The following is a 26,503-nucleotide window of genomic DNA, read 5'->3' on the forward strand; positions in this document are numbered from 1 at the left end:
CCGTCCTCTGAAAATTACAGCTATGGCTCACCAAAATTAAGTCCATTTAATACAATAATGTGTATTTAATGAAGTTAGATAGGACAGCACTTTGGGTTGGAAACCTGGTCAAAAACGCTGTACAGTCTCATTTTTTTCATGCTTCCTCTTTTGGCCTTAAGTGGATTTGCTCCACTTAACCACACCCCGAGGGTGCTGCTCTCCTACTTCTTTCCTGTCATGTCCCTGAAGTCTATCTAAAGAGTGAGGCCACTAAGATCTATTGCACTCTCTCCCATGTCCACTCTTCCCCTCCGTCCCCACTGCCTGAATCAGTCCTGAATGTGCAGGCGGCTCAGCTCCCAGCACACTCCTGTTCCATCCAGCCTCCCACACTGCATTAGAGCGATCTTTCTAAAACACACGTCTCACCGTGACACTTACCCACTTGAAACTCTCAGTGGCTTCTCACCATTCTTTCCAAAGACAGCTCATACTTCTTAGCACAATAAACAAAGCCCCTTCGTAACCTTCACTAGCCCGCCTCTCCAGACCTGCCTCCATTCATTCTCCCTTGACAGATCGCTCCCCTTTGTTTATCTGAACATCCTGTGCACATCCTACATCAAGGCCTTCTCTTCAGCCTTTCTCTCTGCCTGGAATTCCTCTTTTCCTTTGGCTCACCCGAGGTGCCTCTTTCTCTATTGCAGAAATAATCGATCCTTCTTTCCCCCTGTGCTTTATGCAGCACAAAATACTGCAACTTATTGCACTATATAGCTTATTATTGTAGTTTCTCCTGTCTGCCTCTCTATATTTCAACCTAAGAAATTAGCTCTATCAGAACAGGGACTCCATTGTTTCTGGGATATAAATGATACACAAAAATATCAAATTCAAATACTGAGAAATGATGGAAGGGGTTGAGTCAATTTAAATAAAGCAGAACATGCAGAAGTGGCCATCCAGAAGTACATCATTAAAATATTAGTGAATTAAATTGCTTTCAGCACACACATAAAACATCTTCCCCAATCCCATCTTTCAATTAATTAAAAACAACATCTTGCCTTGTGACTGTCAATTTTGAAATTCTGGTTTTAATGTTGCTCTCAATGTGCATTTTGATTACTTTGACAAAAAACAAACATGTAGGAGAATATTTTAAGAGTCTTAAATAAAAATGGTCAAACAAAACAATTAGAAATTTAGGAATTTGAAGAACATATCATCTTGCTTATAAAACCCACATAATAGAAAATACCATTGTTTAATATTTTATATGAATGAAAATAACAAAACTACTATTCGTGTCAGGCCTGCTTAGCATGGGATTTCTTATGTGATGAAGCATCAGTTCATTCACTAGTTCTTCACTCAACAGTTGAGCATCCACTGTAAATTCAGACTGGTTGGCCTTTGCCATGCCAAGGAAAGGAAAGGCTCTGGGGGACTTGGAAGTACCTGCAGTACTAGAACTGCTCTGCAACCCAAAATATTGCTGAGAGTAAAAAGACCCCTGTCGTGACATGGCCCTTTATGCTTTGTCATTTTTTCTCTTTCTGAAAGGAAGGTCTGAATGAGCTAATGGAGAATGAGCTCGCCTACAGGAACAGCAGGCCCAGATCCGATGGCAAGTTGTTTTCTAGTTTAGATAGTAAAACATCAAGAAATATTTTTGAGTCCATTTGCAAAAAGTCTCCTCTGCAGAGGTCTGGGCCTAACAAACTTCCCCTGAGCATCCACTTTGCACAAGTCAGTGTGCTGGGGGCTCTGGAGAAGAATGGACTCGGTTCCAGGAGATGTCTGGATGGATCTCTCCAGGAGATCACAGTATGGTAGGGGTGTGTCTCGGTCAATTCAGCCTGTTATAACAAGCGTGATCCGTGTCCAGTGATGATGTGTCAGTCAGTAGCACAGCACATATATGATGGTGGTCCCATAAGATTACAATGGAGCAGAAAATTTTTCACTACCAAGTGATGTGTTAGCCATTGGCCATAGCACAATGCATTAGTCACATATTTGTGGTGACACCTTTGTCAACAAACCTACTGCCTGCTGTTGTATTAAAGTATAGTATGTATGATTGTGTACAGTACAGAATAGTCTCCTCTATCTTGCATTTGTCTCTTGATCACATCATTTTACCCTGGGTTTGGCTTAATCATTATGGTCATAGGTCATAGACCATCCCATATTTATGCCATACAACCCAAGTATGTGATACGCTAACCATCTAAGTTTGTGTAGGACATTCACACAATGACAAAACTGCGTAACACGCATTTCTCAGAATGTGTCCTCTTATATTAAGCAACTTATGACTATATACCATAGATGGGTGGCTTAAATAACCAACACTTATGACACAAATTCCTCTGAGGGAAATTCCCACAGTACAGTTCCAAAGTGTTCAAATGGTAATGCTTTCTTTGAAAGAACATTTATATTCTTAGGACAAATTTGGAGGATAGTGCTCATGATATGTACAAGTTCTAGTTCCATGATAGGAGCAGATATTAAAATTATTCCCATTTAAAAAATTAAATTCAGGCACAGAGCCTCCTGCTTTTTTTCCCTCCAAGGCCTGGGCTCTGCATGCTCTGCCCGCCCTCTTTGCCTGTGAGCTTTGAGAAAGTTTTCTTTAGTGTGTGTCTTACACATGTACTATAATGTGGTTACTATCATCCAGTTTGAAGGTTCAGGGGTCAATGGGATGGGGGTTGCTTGACTGGTTTTGCAGGAAAGGCCTCATTAAAAATTAGCTTTAACTTGGTGAAATCCCCACACTCCCAAGTCTGGTGTTTAGCTTTGTGATCCAGGAGCTTGACTTTCCCAGTCTGCCAAAAAAGTCATCATAGTTAAGTCCAGGGCTCTTACCAAATAATCAATTTATGATAATTTGGACTGCTGTTTTACAGTGACAGACATGGTCACATATGCCCTTTGGCAAACTCTTCCTTGTTTCAAGATATCTTAAAACCCATGTGGAAATAAGTGTTGGTTGTCCTGTGAGTACACAGTCTGAGCAAAGTGAGGTTGACAGATACGGCAGGGAACACAGGATGCTAACTGAGCCCTTTCTAACTAAGCAGGACCCAGCTCTTCAGTGAGTATATTTTTTCTAGGGTTGGTATCTTTTCCCATGAATGATATTAGCTGGGTGGACAATGCTGACTTTTGTTGCTCTGATTATCATTTCTGCATTTCATGTAAACTACCTCTCATACTGCAACAGTAAGATATGTAAAGGACTGGGCTGTAGCTCAGTGGAACAGCGCTCGCCTAGCATGTGCAAAGGCCGAGGTTTGATCCCCAGCACTATAGAGGGTAGTTGGAAAATCACTCAGATAAATGACCTCTTCCTGTTTTAGGTCCAGACCCTTTGAAACATGCCCCCCTTTAAATTCAGCTATCTTCTGCCCCTGTGTTGGTGTTTTTCAATCAAGTCGGTTCTTTGCCCCTTTTCTTGTCTGTACTCTGCTGCCCACACAGGCGTAGCTTGCTTGGAATAGGGTAATTCACACTGCTCCAGGCAAGAAGTTAATTTTAAAACTTATGTTTTCCTCACTAACATGGTTGTAAAAACGCTGCTAGAGAAAATTAAAGAAATAACATAGCACTATTCCCCATGAGCTATTATCATAGATCCCAACCATTTGTATTTTGCCCCTATATTGGTTTTTTTCTCCAAAACACTCCCTTACGAAGACCCAGAGGACATCTTGAGACAATAAGTACACTCATGTCAGATGACTATTCAGGTTCTTAATACATTTTTTTTCTTTGGGGTATACTCACCCAGATCCCATCTGCTGACTCCCTTATTAACTTGAACTATAAATGGCTCTGTGTTTATTGGCTTATATTCATGGCTAAAGGCTACTCTCTCCATTTGTGTCCTTGTTTTGCTTTGACTAAACCTTTCAAGAAATTCTTGATTTATAGAGGGTATAAGGAATTTATAGGAAATACACCTATTCCTCAAAGTTTCAATCTCATCTTTAATGCAAAGAGAATGCCTAAACCAAGGTATGTTAGAATTTACCCATTGATTCAGTCTCATTACTTTTGGCTTTCAGCTACCTATATTCTTTAGCTCCAAAGACTGAATTTATTGTGTTCTAGGAGTGAAGAAACTCTACCATCAAGTGAGAATGATTTGAAGCTTTCCAAAATTTTAACTCCCCTTTCTCCTTCACTACCCTGGAGAGTTTCAGATGGCAGGGTAGCAGATGCTGCTGGTAACCCAAGCAGATGCCTCCTGCTGCCCCCTCAGATGCTCCAGTCCACCTCCAGCTGCTGATACCTGCGCCTCTTTGCCTGGGGGCATTTCCAGAGCCTTGTGCTCTTCCCAGACACAAAGCAGCAGCCTAGAAGGAAGGAATAGAGAAATTAATATCTCTGAGACCCCCAACCAAAGACAGCGGGGTTTGGTATACAAATACCCAACAACACTTCCTCTAAGGTAGATTGCTTTGCAGTTTATTACACCATTTCTTCCAAGGTCTCAGCAGCACTAAGCACCAGTTGCCCACAGCCAGAGCTGGATTAATAACATCATTTACAGCTTTCTTCTCTCAGTTCTCCCATCTCGTTCCCTCCACCCCACCATCTGTGCTTCCCGCACCTTACAAACTACTTGCACTCAAATCCTTATCTCAGGGTCTGCTTCTGGGAAACTTAAACTGGGTGTGAAATAATGGAGACTAGGAATTCCACCGGCTATGGGACCAAGGAAAGCATATAGTAATAACGAATGCCATGCCTGACACCTGAGAATATTGTTGTACGAATGTTGTTCAAATAATCGTTATTTGCAGTCCTCCTCCTCAGCAGTCCCTCACCTGGTGGGGGAGGTGGACAGAGAAACCACAAGCCTTGGGTGCAGTGTAGTTGGTGCTGGGAGGAAGGTGTGAGAAACTTCCTGCGGGAGCAGAGAACAGCTCTGTGGGGGTGTGTGGGGGGCGGGGACTGGACTGGAGGAGGGCTTTCAGGGAAAGTGTAACCAATGAGGTGACATTAGGGAGAGAAGTTGGAAATGATCATTTAAAATAGAAGAGAGTGGAGAGAGAGAGAGACAGAGAGAGAGAGAGAGAGAGAGAGAGAGAGAGAGACAGACAGAGAGAGAGAGAGAGAAACATCTGGAATTTTTGGTCTAGCAAGAACAAAGGCTGGAATGTGGAGTGTGTGGGGAGCAGCGGTCAGATAAGATGCTGAGAAGTTTCCAGAACTATGTTAAAGAGAGCTGGTCTCATCCTGCAGGTAACAGGAAAACACCAAAGATTCTTTTTTTTTTTTTTTTTCTTTCTTTCTGTTCATCTTTATTTTTGTTTTATGTCTTCTTTTTAGTTGTCCCTGATAGTATATTTTGACATATTTATACAAACATGGAGTACATCTTATTCTAATTAGGATCCCAGTCTCGTGGTTGCACACGATGTGGAGATTCACTGTGGATGCTAACACACAGCAAGGGGCGGGGAGGCGGAAGATAGATGAGACCAAGGGGCACGAAGGGCAGGAAGTGGGGAAAGGAACCGGAGACGGTGGCATGAATCTGACCTAACTTCCCTACGTACATATATGAATACACCAAAGATCCTGAGACCAAGGAGTAACATGAGCAGATCTTGGCGTTAGAAAACCTTGCTTCTAGATCTATCTGGTATAACTATGGGGGTACTTAAGACTGTTCTTGGACTTAGTTTACATAGGTAGGGAAGTAGCAGGGAGTGGTTAAGTATGTGAGATGCCCTGCCACTCGCTAATTATGTGACAATAACAACTAACATATATTGAGTCAACTAGGTGCTGGCACTATTCAAAGTGCTCTATATGTACTTAATCCTTTGTCCTTCAGATTCCTCATCTGCATGATGCAGCTAACACTATTTTATGTTAGTAAAAAAATTATTTTATTTTATAATAATATTTTGTGTTATTGCCCCATGGAGTAGTCATATAAATCAGTTAATTTGTGTAAACTTCTTAGAACAAATCCTAGGTCTTAACAGGTGCTCAGTAATGTTATTATTTTTATTATATGTGTATCTGTATTTTTAGAAGAGCTCAGGTAAAGGGAAACAATGCCTTTCTGTAAGTTCCCTACACCTGAGTTCAGACATCACTGAATAGCATCCCTGGCAGTCACTGCACCCAAGGAGGCTGTTGAAAGAAAGAATGAGATAGTGAAAAATCGTACAGCTTCGCTTCCCTTATACAGCGCTAAGAATTTGAGCCCACTCTGAGAGTTGTCTTTTGCCTAGATCAGAATCTGAGGAGAGCAGTCCTTTAGTGGAAGTGATAAAGGAGTTAGGATAAGTTGATGAGTCATCAAGGCACCTGAGCACTGTTCTAGGTCCTCTAGGAATTTAGTAGATTAAAAAAAAAGGAAACTGGGCATTTTGTCACTTGCCTGTAATCCCAGCTTTTCAGAGGCTGAAGCAGGAGGATTGCAGTTATAAGACTAGCCTGGATAACTTAGCAAGAACCTGTCTCAAAATAAAATAAAAATGGCTGGGGATGTAGCTCAGCTCAGTGGTAGAGTGTGCCTGGATTCAATTCTGAGTTCAAAATGGAAAAAAAAAAAAAAATCCAGAAAACTGGCAATGAAATGAATTCCAGGATTAGTAAGTTTTGGAGCAGCAAATTCTGCCTGGATTGTCTGACTCCATGGAAGTTTTACTCTACTAGTCTATGAGGCTTCCAGTGAGCAGTCTGGAGTAGTCCCGCCCAGAAAAGAGACACACATGGCTTTGATTATCTACGAAAAGGGCTGCTGAGTTTCCATCTGGAAGGACCTTACTCCCAAAGCTCCAGGTTCTGTTTCTGGATGCCCCAAATGAATCAGCTGTGACATCTTAAAAGAGCAAACATCTTTCAAAATTGCAGGTTCAAAATTAGGCTCCAAGAGGCACCCATGACAATTTCAGGTTAGAACTTGACCTTCAAATTCCTGGAAGCAGATGAGTCTGGAAAGAGAAAGGTGCACAAGTATTGTGATTTAATTTTTATATTAATGGTTTGAATGAATTTGTAACTTAGAAAAGCATTGAATGGCTAAACTGCAAACTTCTAAGTGCCTTCCTGATTTTGGTCTTTTCGTTGATCTCTTCTTTCCTGAGATAAACAAAAGAGGTGAAATTCAACTTTCTCAAGCAGGTCAATTCACAATAGTCAAACTATGAACTCTAAAAACCAAAGACCAAATGATCTCTCTGATATGTGGATGCTAACCCCCAACAAGGGAAGGTGCAGAGAGGGAAGAATAGAAGTCCATTGGATTAGACAGGGAAACAAAGAGAAGGGAGGAGTGAGGGGAATAGGAAGGACAGTAAAATTAATTGGACATAACTTTCTTATCCTTGTATTTGAATACATGACCAGTGTTACTCTGCATCATGTACAACCACAAGAATAGGATCCTAATTAGAATAAGTTATACTCTATGTATGTGTAATATGCCAAAATATAATCTACTGTCAAATATATCTAAAAAGAACAAATAAAATTTAAAAATTTAAAAAAAAGAAAATATGATGGACTTGAATCTTGAGTTTTATGTTCACAAGTAATTGCTGGGCCATTTTCTGCTTTCTTTAAGCAACAGAAGAACTTCTACCATTGACTATGTCATTTATCTATTGTGGTGGGTATGTTTAAACCAGTGGTTCCCTAATTTAGATCAAGGAGGCCTTTTATTGTTGTATTCCTCCCTCCTCCATGTAGATTTTATTTTGAAATTTTTTTTCCTACCTAAAAACCTGCTTCAGGGCTAGCGCCTGTCTAGTATGGGTAAGGCACTGGGTTCGATCCTCAGCGCCACATAAAAATAAATAAATAAAATAAAGGTATTGTGTCCATCTACAATTAAAAATATTTTTTAAAAACCTGTTTCAACAGATAAATAATAATTGTTGGATCATAAAAATTATAGCAAAGGGATTTGCAAGAATTTAGAAATCAGGAAAAGAAGTTGAAATGCACACCTGATAAATCAGAGAAAAGATGTCTAAAGTGCAGGAGATGGTGGACATGATTCCAGACAAGACAATGTTTCGTTACTGTATATAATCCAGTTGCAGATGACTGTGTAACCCGCGTGATGGAGCCTCACTGGCTCACTCACCATCTGTCCCAACATCCTCTTACTATGCCTTCCTTCCCTGAAGATGCCAGAAAGTCATAAAGGAATTTTCAAGAGTCCCTTGCATCCAAAGTTCTGGGTGTGAGTTGAATTCTGCCAATGAGACACACCTTGAGGGGCTTGAACTGTGGCCAGAGGCAGGGTACAATGGCACCTGTTGGCTTGTGACCTTTACCAGAGAAACATGGTCTGACCTAATTTAACAGGTTCCTTCCTGACCATGTCACAGGTAGTAGCTTCCTGGACAACCAGGAAAGGTTATGGTTTCAGGAGATGGTTCAGAAGTCTTGAGTTGAAATCTATGATTTCTGCCCTCCCAGCAATTCTGTGAACCATTTAATACCCTGCAATATACCTCTGTGTTAATCAGCTTTTCTCCCTGTGATCAAAATACCCTACGAGAACAAGTTTGAGAAGGAAAAGTTTATTTTGGCTCATGGTTTCAGAAGTTCAGTCCATGGTCGACTGGTTTCATTGGCCTGGACCCAAGGCGAGGCAGAAGAGCATGGTAGAGGAGCAGTCTCAGCTCATGGCAGGGTCAGGAAGCAGAGGAGAGAGCAGGGAGTGGGCCACAGGTGATATGAACTCTTCCAGGGCATGGCCACAGTGACCCACCTCCTCCAGCTACACCCCACCTACCTACAGCTACTAACCAGTTAGTCCATTCAAATTAGGATGCACTGATTAGGTTACAGCTCTCATAATCTAATTAATTTCACCTCTGAATGTTCCTGCATTAACACAGGAAGAGCTCTTAGAAGGTCTTGTAAAACTTGGCTGAGAATCCATCTGGTCCTGGGCTTTTCTTGGCTGGTAGGCTTTGATGACTTCTTCCATTTCATTGCTTGATATTGATCTGTTTAAATTGTGTATGTCCTCCGGGTTCAGTTTGGGAGGATCATATGTCTCTAGAAATTTGTCAATGTCTTTGGTATTTTTCTATTTTGTCGGAATATAGATTTTCAAAGTAGTTTCTCATTATGTATTTCAGTGGTGTCTGTCGTGATATTTCCTTTTTCATCACAAATTTTAGTAATTTGAGTTTTCTCTCTCTTTCTCTTTGTTAGTGTGGCTAAGGGTTTGTCTATTTTGTTTACTTTTTCAAAGAACCAACTTTTCATTTTGTCAATTTTTTGAATTGTTTCTTTTGTTTCACTTTCATTGATTTCGCTCTGATTTTAATTATTTCCTGTCTTCTACTACTTTTGGTGTTGTTCTATTCTTCTTTTTCTAGGGCTTTGAACTGTAAAGTTAGGTCATTTAGTTGTTGACTTTTTATTCTTTTCTTGAATGCATTCCATGCAATGAATTTTTCTCTTAGTACTGCTTTCATAGAGTCCCAGAGATTTTGATATGTTATATCGTCATTCTCATTTACCTCTAAGAATTTTTTTTATCTCCTCCCTGATGTTTTCTGTTATCCATGCTTCATTCAATAGCATATTATTTAGTCCCTGAGACCCTTTACCAAATAGAAGAAAAAGTAGACCCGAATCTCCATCACCTTGGCTTAGGACCAGACTTCCTTAACAAGACCCCCATAGCACAAGAAATAAAAGCAAGAATCAATAAATGGGATAGATTCAAACTAAAAAGTTTTTTTCTCAGCACAGGAAACAATTAATAATGTGAAAAGAGAGACTACAGAGTAGGAGAAAATCTTTTCCACACACACTTCAGACAGAGCACTCATCTCCAAAGTTTATAAAGAACTTAAAAAACTTCACACCCAAAATACAAAGAACCCAATCAATAAATGGGCTAAGGAAATGGGCAGACACTTCACAGAAGAAGATATACAGGTGATCAACAAATATATGAAAAAGTGCTCATCATCCCTAGTAATTAGAGAAATGCAAATTAAAACCACCCTAAGATTTCATCTAACTCCAATTAGAGTGGCTATTATCAAGAACGCAAGCAATAATAAGTGTTGGTGTGGATGTGGGGGATAAGGCACACTCTTTCATTGCTGGTGGAGTTGCAAATTGGTGCAGCCACTCTGGAAAGCAATATGGAGATTCCTCAGAAAACTTGGAATGGACCCACCATATGACCCAGCTATCCCACTCCTCGCTTTGTACCCAAAGGACTTAAAATCAGCCTACTACAGTGATGCAGCCACATCAATGTTCATAGCAACTCAATTCACAATAGCCAGATTGTGGAACCAACCTAGATGCCCTCCAATTGACAAAATGTGGTATATATACACAATGGAATATTACTCAGACATAAAGAAGAATAAAATTATGGCATTTGCTGGTAAATGGATGAAGTTGGAAAATATCGTGCTAAGTGAAATAGGCCAAGCCCAAAAACCAAAGGCCAAATGTTACCTCTGATAAGTGCATGACAATATATAATGATGGGGGGGTGGGGGGAAGAGAAGAATAAAGGAAATTCGAATGGTGTAGAGGAAAATGGGGTGGGAAGGGGTGGGGATGGAAAAACAGTAGAGTGAAACAGACAGTATTTCCCTATGTATATTTGTGATTACATGAATGGTATGAGTCTACATTGTGTACAACCATAGAAATGAAAAGTTGACCCCATTTGTGTTCAATGAATCAAAATGTGTCTGTAAAAATAAAAAATATTTTAATTAAAAAATAAAAATAAAAAAAGATGAACTCTTAGGGAGCACCTCATATCCAAACTATTAGCACCTCTTTCTGCCTAAGCTAGTTAGAGAGGATTCTGTCTGCAAGTGGTCTCTGGCCTATGAAATGTCCACCAAGAATATTTAAATATCGAAAAGAGCTCAACACCGAACCACTCCTTTTTCAGATTAATCTTACCATTTTCCAGTGTCTTTTGGGAGGGAGGAAAGGTAGGGAGTGGGGACCAGAGATTGAACCCAGAGGAACATTACCACTGAACCACATGCCCAGTCCTTTTTTTTTTTTTTTCCCTTGCGCTACTGGGGCTTGAACCCAGGACCTTGTGCATGTGTAAGCAAGCACTCTACCAACTGAACTATATCCCCAGACCCCTTTTTTTGTTTTTTTATTTTGAGATTTATTTGCTTAGGGCTTCACTGAGTTGCTGAGACTCACCTCAAACTTGTGATCCTCCTATCTCAGCCTCCCAAGCTGCTGGGATTATAGTTTTTCCAGTTTCTTAAAAAGAAAGAAAGAAAGAAAGAGAAGAAGGAAGGAAGGAAGGAAGGAAGCAAGCAAGCAGTTGGAACTCTCATTGTATCCTTCTTAAATGTTCAGTGTCCAAGAACTTACACAAGCTTATTTTCATGTGTAAGCTAAAGCATTTAATATATTCTATATTGATTGTAAAATCCTTACTCTCGCAAGTAGGGAAATGTATCATAAAAACTTATTTTCTATCTCACGTTCATGTCTCTCTAATAGAGTAAAGCAGTTGATCAGCTAATAATTGATATCTAAATTGATATAATTAAGACACTGGTTTATTTGTTTATGGTTTGTTTATTTAACAAATTGCAGCTTCCAATTTGGGAATTTTAAAACTAAAACAAAACCAAACTATTGTAGCACAAAACTAACAAAAATTTGCAAACAATTTTTGAGGTGGTAAGAGTCTGCTATGAAAAACAATTTTAAAATTTAAAAACAAGTTTAGCTTGATAACAAATGAATTACTGAGGAAACTTAAAACATCCTATTACTGACTTATTGAATGTTAACTAATTCAAACAGAGTAGCCAGGAAAAAAAATATAGATAGATAAATAGATAGACAGACTCACTAGGTCACATTTTTTCCTTAATAATTAAATTTATAGCTGGGGACAGTGACACACGCCTATAATCTGAGCAGTGGGGGAGACTGACGCAGGAGGATTGCAAATTCAAAGAAAGCCTCAGCAACTTAGTGAGACTCTGTCTCAAAATAAAAAATAAAAAATGGGCTGGGAATGTTGCCCAGTGGTTAAGTACCCCTGGGTTCAATCATCCCTGGTACAAAAAAAAGGATTAAATTTATTATTATTATTATTATTATTATTATTATTATATTACCATTTTATGTTTAGAGCAGCTTTATTCTAATTGTCCATCTTGGAAGTAACCAAGATGTCCTTCAGTAGGTAAGAGGATAAACTATGGTACCTCCAGATAATAAAATATTATTCAGCAATAAAAAGAAATGAACTATCAGGCCAAAATAAATTGGTTCTGTTTTCTTTGATTATGTGTTTATTATAGACCAACAATCCATAAGTCAATCATCTACATATAACCACTGATAAAATCCTTGTCGGTTTCTTGTGTGTGTGTGTGTGTGTGTGTTAGAGAGAGAGAGAGAGAGAGAGAGAGAGAGAGAGAGAGAGAGAGAGAGATTGGCGTCCTATTAGACATGCTGGTGTGAAATCTGATAATTTTCTTTATTGGGTAGTGAGTCATGTTACAAAAATATCTTTTTTTTTATTGTAAACAAATGGGATAATGTTGTTTCTCTGTACATGGCATAACAAATATATCTTTTTAAAAATTTTTTAAAAATATATTTATTTGTTATTGATGAACCTTTATTTATTTACTTGTATGCAGTGCTGAGAATCTAACCCAGTGCCTCACACATACAAGGCAAGCACTCTACCACTGAGCCACAACCCCAGCTCACAAAAACATCTCTGATAGTCATCTAACTTTACAAGTTGAAAAGGATAGGTGTGAGATTCTTTAAAACCTGTGCTCCCTTGTGCTGTGTAGGAACCTGGTACTTTAATCTTCATGCTTTGCCCACCCTACTTTTAAAATCCAATTTCCTCACATCTTTTCAAAATAAAATATGTAAGACATTTTTTTATTTGCCTTCATTATAATGGAGAGTAATAAAGGAAAATTCACTTGTGTCCACAGCCTAGAAATTGAATTACTGTTTTTACTATTATGTTGATTAATATTTTATTGCTTTAGGTAAAAACTGAAACATCAAGTAGGTTAGGTATCAAATAAGGAAATTTTACTAGCAGCTGTTGTCATTATTGGGATGAAAACCACTTTGGAATGCCTCCTTGCTAAATGTATCAGTAATACATTGCAAGGAAAGAAGTTCCAATTCTCACCACTCAGCTTCAGAAGTCACCTGACTCTCTATTTTGCCCATGGGGGGAACATTTCTAAGTCCTACTAACAATTAGATAGGAGTTATCTCAGAGTTCTCTAGAAATGAAATTAATATATATATTTTTTTACCAGTTTTTTCTTGCAGATGACTTTTTTTCTGATTTTCTTTTCTTTTTTTTATTTATTTTTATTGTAAACAAATGGGATATATGTTGTTTCTGTTTGTACATGGAGTAACAGCATACCATTTGCATATTCATACATTTACATAGAGTAATGATGTTTGATTCATTCCGTTATTTTTTTCCTTCCCCCCACCCCTCCCACCCCTCTTTTCCCTCTATACAGTCCCTCCTTCCTCCATTCTTGCCCCCCTCCCACCCCCCATTATGTGTCATCACCCGCTTATCAGTGAGATCATTCGTCTTTTGGATTTTTGAGATTGGCTTATCTCACTTAACATGATATTCTCCAATTTCATCCATTTGCCTGCAAATGCCATAATTTTATTATTCTTTATAGCTGAGTAATATTCCATTATATATATATACCACAGTTTCTTTATCCATTCATCATTCGAAGGGCATCTAGGTTGGTTCCACAGTCTGGCTATTGTGAATTGAGCAGCTATGAACATTGATATGGCTGTATCTCTGTAGTATGCTGATTTTAAGTCCTTTGGGTATAGGCCGAGGAGTGGGATAGCTGGGTCAAATGGTAGGTCCATTCCAAGTTTTCTAAGGAATCTCCACACTGCTTTCCAGAGTGGCTGCACTAATTTGCAACACCACCAGCAATGTATAAGTGTACCTTTTTCCCCACATCCTCTCCAACACCTATTGTTGCTTGTATTCTTGATAATCGCCATTCTAATTGGGGTGAGATGGAATCTTAGGGTAGTTTTGATTTGCATTTCTCTTATTACTAAAGATGGTGAACATTTTTTCATATGTTTGTTGATTGCTTGTAGATCTTCTTCTGTGAAGTGTCTGTTCATATCCTTAGTCCATTTGTTGATTGGATTATTTGTATTCTTGGTGTAGAGTTTTTTGAGTTGTTTATATATTCTGGAAATTAGTGCTCTATCTGAAGTATGAGTGGCAAAGATATTCTCCCACTCTGTAGGCTCTCTCTTCGCATTGCTGATAGTTTCCTTTGCTGAGAGAAAGCTATTTAGTTTGAATCTATCCCAGTTGTTGATTCTTGCTTTTATTTCTTGTGCTATGGGAGTCCTGTTAAGGAAGTCTGATCCTAAGCCAAGAAGTTGAAGATTTGGACCTACTTTTTCTTCTATAAGATGCAGGGTCTCTGGTCTGATTTCAAGGTCCTTGATCCATTGTGAGTTGATTTTTGTGCAGGGTGAGAGATAGGGGTTTAGTTTCATTCTGTTGCATATGGATTTCCAGTTTTCCCAGCACCATTTGTTGAAGAGGCTATCTTTTCTCCATTGCATATTTTTGGCACCTTTGTCTAGTATTAAGAAAATTGTATTTATTTGGATTTGTGTCTGTGTCCTCTATTCTGTACCATTGATCTACCTGTCTATTTTGGTGTCTGTTTTTGTTACTATTGCTTTGTAGTATAGTTGAAGTTCTGGTATTGCGATACCCCCTGTTCATTCTTCCTGCTAAGGATTGCTTTAGCTATTCTGGGTTTCTTATTCTTCCAGATGAATTTCATGACTGCTTGCTCTATTTCTGTAAGGTACATCATTAGGATTTTAATTGGAATTGCATTGAATCTGTATAGCATTTTTGGTACTTTGGCCATTTTGACAATATTAATTCTGCCTATCCAAGAACATGGGAGATCTTTCCATCTTCTAAGGTCTTCCTTAATTTCTTTCTTCAATGTTGTAGTTTTCATTGTAGAGATCTTTTACCTCTTTGGTTAGATTGATTCCCAAGTATTTTATTTTATTTTATTTTATTTTTGAGGCTATTGCAAATGGGGTTGGTTTCCTCATTTCCCTTTCAGCTGTTTCGTCGCTTGCGTATAAAAATGCTTTAGATTTATGCGAGTTGATTTTATAGCCTGCTATTTTGCTGAATTCATTGATGAGGTCTAGAAGTTTCCTGGAGGAGGTTTTTGGATCCTCTAAATATAGAATCATGTCATCAGCAAATAGTGACAGCTTAAGTTCCTCTTTTCCTATTTGTATCCCTTTAATTTCTTTAGTCTGCCTAATTGCTCTGGCTAGAGTTTCTAGGACAATGTTGAGTAGAAGTGGTGAAAGAGGACATCCCTGTCTTGTTCCCGTTTTTTTTTGTTTGTTTGTTTTGTTTTGGGTGCTGGGGATCGAACCCAGGGCCTTGTGCTTACAAGGCAAGCACTCTACCGTCTGAGCTATCTCCCCAGCCCCTTGTTCCCATCGTTAAAGGGAATGGTTTCAGTTTTTCTCCATTAAGAATGATGTTGGCCATGGGCTTAGCATAAATAGCCTTTACAATGTTCAGGTATGTTCTTACTATCCCTATTTTTTCTAGTGTTTTGAGCATGAAGGGGTGTTGTATTTTGTCAAACGCTTTTTCTGCGTCAATTGAAATAACCATATGATTCTTATCCTTAAGTCTATTGACATGATGGATTACGTTTATTGATTTACAAATGTTGAACCACCCTTGCATTCCAGGGATGAACCCCACTTGATCTTGGTGCACAATTTTCTTAATATGTTTTTGGATACGGTTTGCCAATATTTTGTTAAGGATCTTTGCATCTATATTCATCAAGGATATTGGTCTAAAATTTTCTTTCCTTGATGGGTCTTTTCCTGGTTTGGGTATGAGGGTGATATTAGCTTCATAAAATGAGTTCGGTAGGGTACCCTCCTTTTCTATTTCCTGGAATACTTTGAGAAGTATTGGAATGAGTTCTTCTTTGAAGGTCTTGTAGAACTCGACTGAGAATCCGTCTGGTCCTGGGCTTTTCTTGGATGGAAGATTTTTAATGACTTCTTCTATTTCATTGCTTGATATTGATCTGTTTAAAATTGTGTATGTCCTCCTGGTTCAGTTTGGGAGGAGCATATGTCTCTAGAAATTTGTCAATGTCTTCGGAAGTTTCTATCTTGTTGGAATACAGATTTTCAAAGTAGCTTCTCATTATGTTCTGTATCTCAGTGGTGTCTGTCATGATATTTCCTTTTGCATCATGTATTTTAGTAATTTGAGTCTTCTCTCTCCTTCTCTTTGTTAGTGTGCTAAGGGTTTGTCTATTTTGTTTACCGCTTTCATAGTGTCCCAGAGATTTTGATATGTTGTATCGTCGTTCTCATTGACCTCTAAGAATTTTTTAATCTCCTCCCTGATGTTTTTTGTTATCCATGTTTCATTCAATAGCATGTTATTTAGTCTCCAGGTGTTGGAGTAATTTCTCTTTTTTATTTTGTCATTGATTTCTACTCTCAGTCCATTATGATCTGATAGAACACAAGGCAGTATCTCTATTTTTTTGCATTTCCTAAGGGCTGCTTTGTGGCATAACATATGGTCTATTTTTGAGAAGGTTCCATGTGCTGCTGGGAAGAAAATGAATATGCTCATTGATGGATGGAATATTCTATATATGTCTATTAAGTCTAGGTTATTGATTGTGTTATTGAGTTCTATGGTTTCTTTGGTTTGGATTTTGTTTGGAAGATCTATCTAGTGGTGACAGCGGTGCATTAAAGTCACCCAGAATTATTGTGTTGTGGTCTATGTGATTCCTGAAATTGAGAAGGATTTGTTTGATGTACAGGGATGCACCATTGTTTGGGGCATAAATATTTACTATCGTTATGTCTTCCTGATTTATGGTTCCCTTAAGCAGTATGAAATGTTCTTCTTTATCCCTTCTGACTAACTTTGGCTTGAAGTTCACTTTATCTGATATAAGGATGGAAACCCCCGCTTTTTTACTGAGTCCATGTGCGTGGTAGGTTTTTTCCTATCCTTTCACCTTTAGTCTGTGGATGTCTTTTTCTATGAGATGAGTCTCTTGCAGGCAGCATATTGTTGGGTCTTTCTTTTTAATCCATCCTGCCAGTCTATGTCTTTTGATTGATGAGTTTAGGCCATTAATGTTCAGGGTTATTATTGAGAAATGATTTGTATTCCCAGTCATTTGGCTTATTTTTGGTTTTTAAGTTGGCTTGGTTTCTCCTTTGAGTGGTTTTTCTCTAAGGTAGTTCCTCCCTTTGCTGACCTACATTGTTGTTTTTCATTTCCTCCTCATGGAATATTTTGTTGAGAACATTCTGTAGCATAGGCTTTCTATTTGTAAATTCTTTTAACTTTTGTTTATCATGGAAGGATTTTATTTCATCTTCAAATCTGAAGGTTAGTTTTGCTGGGTATAGGATTCTTGGTTGGCAACCATGTTCTTTCAAAGCTTGAAATATGTTGGTTCAGGCCCTTCTAGCTTTTAGAGTCTGGGTTGAGAAGTCGGCTGCTATCCATATTGGTCTTCCCCTATATGTAATCTGATGCTTTTCTCTCGCAGCCTTCAAAATCCTATCTTTATTTTGAATGTTAGGCATTTTCATTATAATGTGCCTTGGTGTGGATCTGTTGTGATTCTGTGCATTTGGTGTTCTGTAAGCCTCTTGTATTTGATTTTCCATTTCATTCTTCAGGTTTGGGAAATTTTATGATATTATTGAATGGGTTGTTCATTCCTTTGGTTTGTATCTCTGTGCCTTCCTCAATCCCAATAATTCTTAAATTTGGTCTTTTCGTGATGTCCCATAGTTCTTGGAGATTCTGTTCATGATTTCTTACCATCTTCTCTGTTTGGGCAACTTTATTTTCAAGATTAAATATTTTGTCTTCATTGTCTGAGGTTCTGTCTTCCAAGTGGTCTAGTCTTTTGGTGATGCTTTCCACTGAGTTTTTTATTTGGTTTATTGTCTCCTTCATTTCAAGGATTTCTGTTTGTTTTTTTTTTTAGAATCTCTATCTCTTTGTTGAAATGATCTTTTGCTTCCTGTAGGTGCTCTTTCAGTTTATTGGTATTATCATTCATTGCCTGCAGTTGCTCTCTTATCTCATCCTTTGCTTCGCAAATCATCTTAATCATGTATAATCTGAAGTCCTTTTCTGACATTTCTTCTAACATACTGTCATTGGATTCTATTAATATAGAATCTAGATTTGTTTGGATAATTTTCTTCCCTTGTTTTTTCATGTTGTTCATGTATATTCCCCTCTAGCAGTGCAGATTTGGGTTTTGCAGATTTCCCCCTATAGGCGTATAGTGGCCCTATAGGTTTCCAAAATCCTTTCTTTAAGGGGAGATCAATATTAGCAGTGCCCAAATCAGACACTATGTAATCCTAGACCAAATAGCCCCTATGGGGACAGTAACAAAATTGTCATAGTAAACAAAATGAGTTCAAATATTATCTTCAGTAAAACAAACAGGTTTGCAATAAGGTCTGCAGTTTCTAAGGGAGGACAAAGAGGATGCAGAGTGATGTAGAATGTGGCTGTTAATGGGATAAGAAAAGAATATACAGAAGTTCTAGAAAATAGGGTGAGAGTGTAATCAAAAGAAATCAGATGTTAGCATGCAAAAAAGGGAGAAAAAGACTCTGAGGGAACAGGTAAACAAAAGGAAAAGAGAGCAAGGAAAGTAAAGAAATAAAAACAAATTTTTTAAAAAGGAGAAAAAAGAAAATCTACAGTATAACAGTCATATACTAATGAAACCTCCCAGTGTTCAGTAGCCTGATGCATGAGAGGTACCTGACAGTGAGCTTCAAGCCTCCAGCAGGCATCGCAGGATGGGATTTGCCCCACCCAAAGATCGGAGCTACGGCTTCCAGGATTATCCAAGATGGCCACTCTGCTTCAAAATGTGTTGGCAAATGGGGAGCTGCAGCTCAGGGGTGGACGTAGTCAGCTGGAGATCCTGGAGATAGGATGCAGTTGGTCTGGCAGGGGTCCTGGAGGTCTGGCGTGTTTGGTGTGGTTGTGGGATCCTGGAGGCCGGGTGCAATCAGTTGATCTGGGTTCCCAGTGATAGGACGCAGTCAGTTGTTCTGGGGGGTCCTGGCAGCAGGGAGCAGTCAGTCCATGTGAAGGCCCCAGAGGCAGGGAGTGATCGGTTGGGTTGAGGTATCCTGGAGACGGGGCTCAGTCAGTCCGGCCAAGGGTCTTACAGGGCCTGGCTGTTGTCTCAAAATGGCGGCAGCCACGTGTAATCAAACCTGCAGGTACTGTAACAGTGAACTTCCAGGCGATAGCAGGCAGCTGGTGCTCCGCTGGTGGTCAGCTATCAGTTTGCTGACTGTTGTCAGACAATCGGGAGGTGAACCTCGTGTGTTGGGTGATGGATAGGTGTAAGGCAGGCGATGGACAGGCGAGAGGCAGACAAATGGCGGATGATAGACGCCTGACAGTGAGCAATCTGCACTCAAAAAAGGCGTTGATATGCTGGCAGACTGCAGGTCATCACAGCAGACAAATGGGGTAAACACCAGGGGATTGATAAGCAGCAAAAACTGCCTCACCGAGAACAGATATCCTCTGCCTGAAACCGGAGTTACGGAGCGGCAAGGAATGCAGCCTCCCTTTAGTCCGCCATCTTGGATCTGAAATATTTAACAAGAATGAAATTCTTAATATTTATCAAGAGGTGAGTCTGTGAGTTTATACATTTTTTAAAAAGTACATATGCATCCTATGTCCTTGCTATTCTAAGCACGGCCTGTGGACCAGCAGCATGGACCATCACCTGGGACTTGATAGAAATGTTGGAATCTTGGGCACTTCTCTATACTTTCTGATACACTGCTCTAGACCTACTGAATTAGAATCTGCATTTTAACATGATCCCTGGCTGATTTATATGCACATTAACATTTGAAAGGTATTACATGAGGAGATAAAATATATATTTAAGGAAGATTCTCCAAGCTGAAGTAGAATCTGTTTGATAGAGCAGGATGTAGTTTACATACCAGTGGGGTTTAGAAGACTTCCAACTTGATGATTCCAACCACTTTAGGAAAGATGTCTCTTTCCCCTTTACCATATTGATTCTCTAGACAGTGAGGTCTACGACCTCGTGTAGGAGGTATCAGGCTGCCTTGGTTTAAATCCTGACATTACCATTTGTATAACTTCTCTGTACCTGATTTTTCCTATCTATGTAATGTGGATAATAATATCTCAAACAGTCCTGAGGAATAAGTGAAATAATATTTATAAAGCTCTCAGAACAATGTTTAGCACATACTAAGTGCTCAAAACACAATCATTGTTGCCATTATTGAGGTGCCAATGAGTTTTGTAAACCATGATCTTAAGATCACAAGTCCTATTCTAAAGCTGCAGCTACAAAATGGCCCAGAGATATGGTTGGTCAGCCTGAAGAATGTGGATGGATGGATTTGTTCGCAGTTCCTTTAGTGAGGTATAAGCCTGGCACAGAACTGCCATTTAGTAGCTCGAAAGTCAAGTGGAAAGATTATGGTATATTAATTATTGATTTCTCTTTCCCTAAATTTTGCTCATCAAAATTCAGATTTTAAACAATTCCCTGAAGCTTGAGTGTCTTTATTTTACAAGAAATCAGGCCTCCTGAACATAGTATAAATCCTCTATTAATATATATCTTTATTACATAAATTGATATCATTGGTGGAATAAATTCTGGCATCTTTCCAGCCTCGTCTTCGTTCCCCTGCAAACATCTGTAAGTAGTTAGACTGAATGAAATGGGAAGTGTAGGAACCTGATTCATGCTTCACCCCACCCTACAAGGCCAAGGAATACTATCTTTTCAAATGGAGCTTTGGTTTCTAAATCCAATGAGGAGTTGAGGAGTTCTGTTTGCCCACATCAGTGCTTCTAAAAGTTTAATGTACAGATAGATCACCTAAAAATCTTCTCAAATGCAGAGTTTTGAGTCTACAAGTCTGAGTAAAGCTTGAAATTCTGCATTTCTATGGGTTTCCAGCCTAGGCATTCACTCAGGGGCTTGGCTGGGCCACCACAGTGGGACAGTTTGGTGTGCCCTGGCTCTCCACACCTCAGGCTCCTGTGGGCAAGTCATGCTGCTCACAGTCCTGGCCCCTGCTTGCCACGCATGCTCAGCCTGTCTGGGCCACGAGTCTGCAGCTTCACCACTACTTCTCAGCAGGGATTAGTGGGTTGGTTGTGTGACTCAGTGACTGGGAGCCAAGTCACAGGTCTGGATTTGGAGTAGGAGGTCAACAAAGGTGGAATTCTTGTGTGTTCCATGGCGGTAAATAATAACTGCATAAATCAAATGGGCATCAGATCATCTGGGTAAAGCAGTTCCAGAATACTTTACAAATGGAATACTTAAACATCCTTTTGGAAGAAAACTAAGTTCAGGAATTCATAAAACTTTATAAATACATGATCCTTTGAAGTCATGATGATCTACTTACAGTGATAAGACCAATGCAAGTGTACAGAAAAGGGTTAACTTAGCAGGTCTGGATTGTTCTCTTTTTTTTTTTTTTTTTTAGAGTGGAAAATGCAGCTTTATTAAAGAAAAGGAAAAGCAGACTTCTCCCGGGTGGAAGAAGGGGACCCAAAGGCGGAATCCATGGGATGAGCAAATCTTGTCCTTTTTATGGGTTTCATTCTCCCATTTCTTTACCCCCTTATCTCCTCCCTTCCTGCCCACCGGATTAGGCCTGGTTTTGAAATGTAAAAAGCGAAAAGCGGATGGGGCAGAGGGAGGGTCAAGGTGTCTCAGACAGGCAAGGGCCCAGGGGGCATTGATTAGCACCTTCTTGCCTGCAGTCTCTGGCAAGGGCAGGTAAATCTGGTTATCAATGGGTTCTGCATGTCCTTGATATTCCATTCTGCCATGGCAGTCTCCAACTTCCAGAGGCGGATGGCTTGATGGCCTCTATTTTCTCGATCTGACCCAGTTTCCTATTTCTACACTAACTGCCTGTCCCAATTCTGGCTTCATTCCCCCCTCTAATCTTAGGAACTCCATGCTGCTGGGGAAGGGGGTCGATGACCGCTCTGACTTCTTCGAGCTGAAAGTGGACGGCGAGGGGCAAGCAGCTTGGAGTTCCTTTTTATAAATCGGGTCGATCGAGGGGTCCATGGTAAAAGTCTGGTTGAAGAGTGATAGGTTGGAGGGTCATTTGAGAGATGGGCGGTCTCGGCGTAGATCTCGGTGGGACCTCCAAATCTGATACCGCTGTTTACCGGTGACGAGTCCTGCTTCCTCAGGTGTTGAAGTATAACGCTGGAGAAGCACGCCGAGGCAAATGTAGAGTGGAAAATGCAGCTTTATTAAAGAAAAGGAAAAGCAGACTTCTCCCGGGTGGAAGAAGGGGACCCAAAGGCGGAATTCCTGTTCTATCTCTTTACATTCCAAAGAAAGCTTATCTCCACAGGACGGGAGCTCTTGACTTGCTCTTGGGAGATAACCTCTGAGCCCTTGGAACACTGCCTGAGAAGAGTGTTTTTGTATCTCTGAGGAGCCTGGGCCATGCTTCAGTTTTACCTGTAGGGGAGCTGAAGTCTGAGTAATTAGGCCAGTCATGCCTATGTGACTAATTTGCAATAAAAACCCTGAACCTCAAGGCTCAGGTGGGCTCCCTTGACTGGCAATACCTCACATGTTGCTTGGAGAATTCAATGCATTCTCACACAACTCTCCCAAGAGGAGGCAGCTGGAAGCTTCTGCCTGATTTCTCCTAGAGTGTCCATATCTCATTTGCTGGTTTTACTGTGTAATAGGCAGTAATCATGAGTATAATAGCTTTTTCTGAGTTCTGTGAAATTTTCTTGCAAGTTGTCAAACCTGAGGGTAGTATTGGGGATTCCCAACAAAACACGGAAGAGGCAGGACTAATCCTGATTCTCATGAGGCAGTTTGTTTAGGAGGTGATCCAAGAAACAGAAAGAAAGAAGGGGGAAAAAAAGACATGTTACCAAGTTGATGATGATGGTGGATATCTGAGGCTCGATGTGACTGGGATGTTCTGTAGAGCTATAACATATCTCTCACAACTGTCTTCCTGAAGGAGAGGTAGGAGCATTTACACACTCGCAATCCCCACACCACCTTTTCACTGATTTTTTTCAGAAGGGTAATGGCTCCCTTAAACTCTGAGCATTTGGACTGTATATGTCTGGGTGTGTCAAACATTGAGGCATCAAAGAAGCCCCAGAGCAGAAAACAGGAAGTACTTGGCAGAGGCTGGGTAAGGTGTTGCCGGGTTACACCTGTGCAAAGCTGGTTGCCATTAAAATGTCAGTAGTAAAAGATGACCTGAGAGGGTGTGAGTCTGAGCAGAGATATTCATTCAGGCTATGGCTTGCACCACAAGATCCACTTGTGCCCTACATTAAGTCCAGTTCCAGATGCTCTGCCACATCTCTTCAAAAGATTCAATTCAGGAAAGTCAAAACAAGCTACCCTCTATACTACTGCAAATGGTCCCAAGGCTACAGTTGATATTTATTCCCTACCTCATCTTCCATCCATTCTAGATTCCCCTTGCCCTAGGTCTGCACCAGGGCTAACAAAGTATAAGCTAGACTAAGAGGAAGTTGCCATTGTAGGAGGTGAGCATCCAGAACCTGTGAAATGTGTTCAATTTTGATTAAAATTCAAACTGATCCACCATCTGGTTCTGTTGGACCTCAAGCATAGAAATGGTTGCTGGTTGTATAAATAACAATTACTTTGTGGATCACTGTTACTGGAGGAAATATGCTGTATCTTTTATGTACTCTGAGGCAGAAAAAATAAGAGGTTGAAAACTATTAATCTAGAAAGGCACTAATATTATATTTGAAACTCAATTTGAATTTAAAATGTCCTGGAGAGTAAATATCTTGTTAGATATGTACAATTGAAAGTTGGGCATGGTGGCATGCACCTAAGTCCCAGCTACTTGGGAGGCTGAGGCAGGAGGACCACTGGAGCCCAGGAGTTTGGGCAAAACTGAGCAACATAGCAAGACCCTGTCTCAAAAAAATAAAATAAAAAGGGTGTGGTGGTGTAGCTCAGTGGTAAATGCTTGCCTAGCATGTACCATGCTCTGAGTTCAATTCCTAGTACTGAAAAAAAAAAGATTTATAATAAATAATAAATTATATATGTACAAATGATCATTTATAATTTTTGAGATAAAGAAATACTCTATGTTTATATGAAAATTAACTCTCATTCGTAGTATATCTTCTAGAATTCCATTTCATATAAAACAGGTCACTAAGCTTCTTAATTTATTACAGTGCTCTAGTTACTTTTAAGACAACTAATTAAAATTTTTATACCATTACTTTTTACATAAAATCACTAAAAAGATTTAAGAAAAGCTCAGAAAATAAAAACAAGCAAAACACACATACACACCATGACATCAAATCTCTAATTTCAATGAAGTCTTACTTAGAAAATTAAAACTCAGTTTGAGATCAGGTCTACATTTGGCCAAGGACTTGTTTCCTGCTTCTTCTTCCTCCTTTTTCTCTTCCTCCTCTTCTTCAGTCTTTTCCTCTTTTCTCCTCCTTTTTCTAATTTTTTAAAAATATTGAGACATAATATTTGTACATTTGGAGTACATTACAGTAATGTGATACATGTATATAATGTATAGTAATTAACTCAGGGTAATAAGCATTTCCATTTCTTAAAATATTAATAATTGTTGTAGGAAATTTTATGCTCTTACTAGTCATTTTGGAATATATCATAGATTGTTTTAACTAGTATTTACCCTACTGTGCTATATGAGAACCTCACTAACTCCCCCTCTGTGATTTGGTGCTCCTTACTGAACCTCTTTCCACCCTCCTTCCCAGTCTCTAGTTACCACTATTCCATCCTGTTCTGTGATATAAACATTTTAGTTTCCACAAATAAGTGAGAGTGTGTGGCATTCAACTTTCTGCACCTTGTTTATTTCTCTTAACATAATCATCCCCAGGTCCATTCATGGTGCTGCAGAAGACAAGATTTCTGAGCTGAGGAAATAGCTCATATTGGAGAGTGCTCACCTAGCATGCGCAGGGGTCACTGTTTGAGTCCCCCGTGCCTCAGAGGAGGCAAAAAAAGACAAGATTTCTTTATTTCTGTGGCTAAATAATAATTAATTGTGTATATATGCCACATTTTCTTTATCCATTCATCCACCGATAGGAATCTAGGTTGATTCCATATCTTGGCTGTTGTAAATAGAGCACCAGTAAACATGAGAGCACAGGTATCTTTTCAGTATAATTATTTCATCCCCTCTGGATCCATACCCAGTAGTGGAATTACTGAATCATATGGTAGTTCTATTTTTTGTTTTTTTGAGGAATCTCTATGCCGTTTTCCAGAATGGCTATACATAAGAGTTCCCCTTTCTCTGCATCCTCAACAAGAGATTTGTTTCTTCTTCACTCTAAATAGATAACCAGAAAAAAATCTACCCAGAGTCAGGAAATATTCACATTATGATGACAAATGCAATAAGGTCTGTTTGAAAGTATTTTGTAAAAACCCCATAAAGACGAGATAAAACTGTAGAATGCAAGTTCTACTATCTTTGCTATTGTTATTAATACTATTATTATTCAGGTCTATAATTTCTTAACTGAAGAACTTAGGCCAGGCCAGGTGCAATTTTAGAGTTCAGAATTTTAAAAAATTGATAAGTAATACCGTACATTTATAATGTGTGTTACAACTCAGCCCCCATTTGGTCTGGGGAAGAACACATTAACATTTCTGCAGCAAAACATATGAATATTATATACTAAATGTGATAGATAAGAGCAACGAAGAGTCTTTATATTTCAGGTCATGTTTTAGCACCAAATGAGTTCAGGCCAGTTCAGGTTTTGCTGCCAAATAAGTTCTGAAACCTTCAATTTAAGAATTAAATATACAGGTTTGTAGACTGTATTGTCATTGTATAACTGAAGCTTGGATTATACAGGGTAACTGTCACCTGTTCCCAGAATGTTTGCTCAGTGTTGGTGAAGGTCATACTCCAGAAGGAAAGAGAACAGGCTTCTTTGTTAGACAGAGTTGAGTTTGAATCCAGACTCTGCCATTTATTGTGTTTCCTTGAGAAAGCCACTTACTTACCTTCCTTGAGCTTTATTTTTCTCTGTGAAATGTTTGTCATGACTCTGTGGACCCTTGACATTCTCTTGGGCTTTATCTTGAGATTTAATAAAACTGCAAAATTATAACTATCACCAGACAATATCATTGTCCTCAGAAAGTGCAGAAATTGTTACTGAGCTCAGCAGCCTGTCTACTAGTTAATTGGTTGTCACTCCCAAGTGGTGGACACAGTCCAGATGGGGAAGCTTATAACAAATAATTGTTCAAAGAGG

General features: G+C 39.3%; 1 protein-coding gene across 1 annotated transcript in view; it reads left to right on the forward strand.

Annotated features, from left to right (window-relative positions):
• Positions 1 to 5,115: 5,115 nt before the first annotated feature.
• The window catches only part of Nmu (neuromedin U), a 62,151-nt gene continuing 40,763 nt past the window's right edge, over positions 5,116 to 26,503 (forward strand). The window contains exon 1 of the mRNA XM_047565821.1: positions 5,116 to 5,247. Within this exon, the coding sequence (XP_047421777.1) occupies positions 5,196 to 5,247 (52 nt within the window). The 5' untranslated portion in view covers positions 5,116 to 5,195. The remainder of the gene's footprint in view (positions 5,248 to 26,503) is intronic.

The sequence above is a fragment of the Sciurus carolinensis genome, chromosome 10 (assembly GCF_902686445.1).
Source record: "Sciurus carolinensis chromosome 10, mSciCar1.2, whole genome shotgun sequence".
NCBI lineage: Eukaryota > Metazoa > Chordata > Mammalia > Rodentia > Sciuridae > Sciurus > Sciurus carolinensis.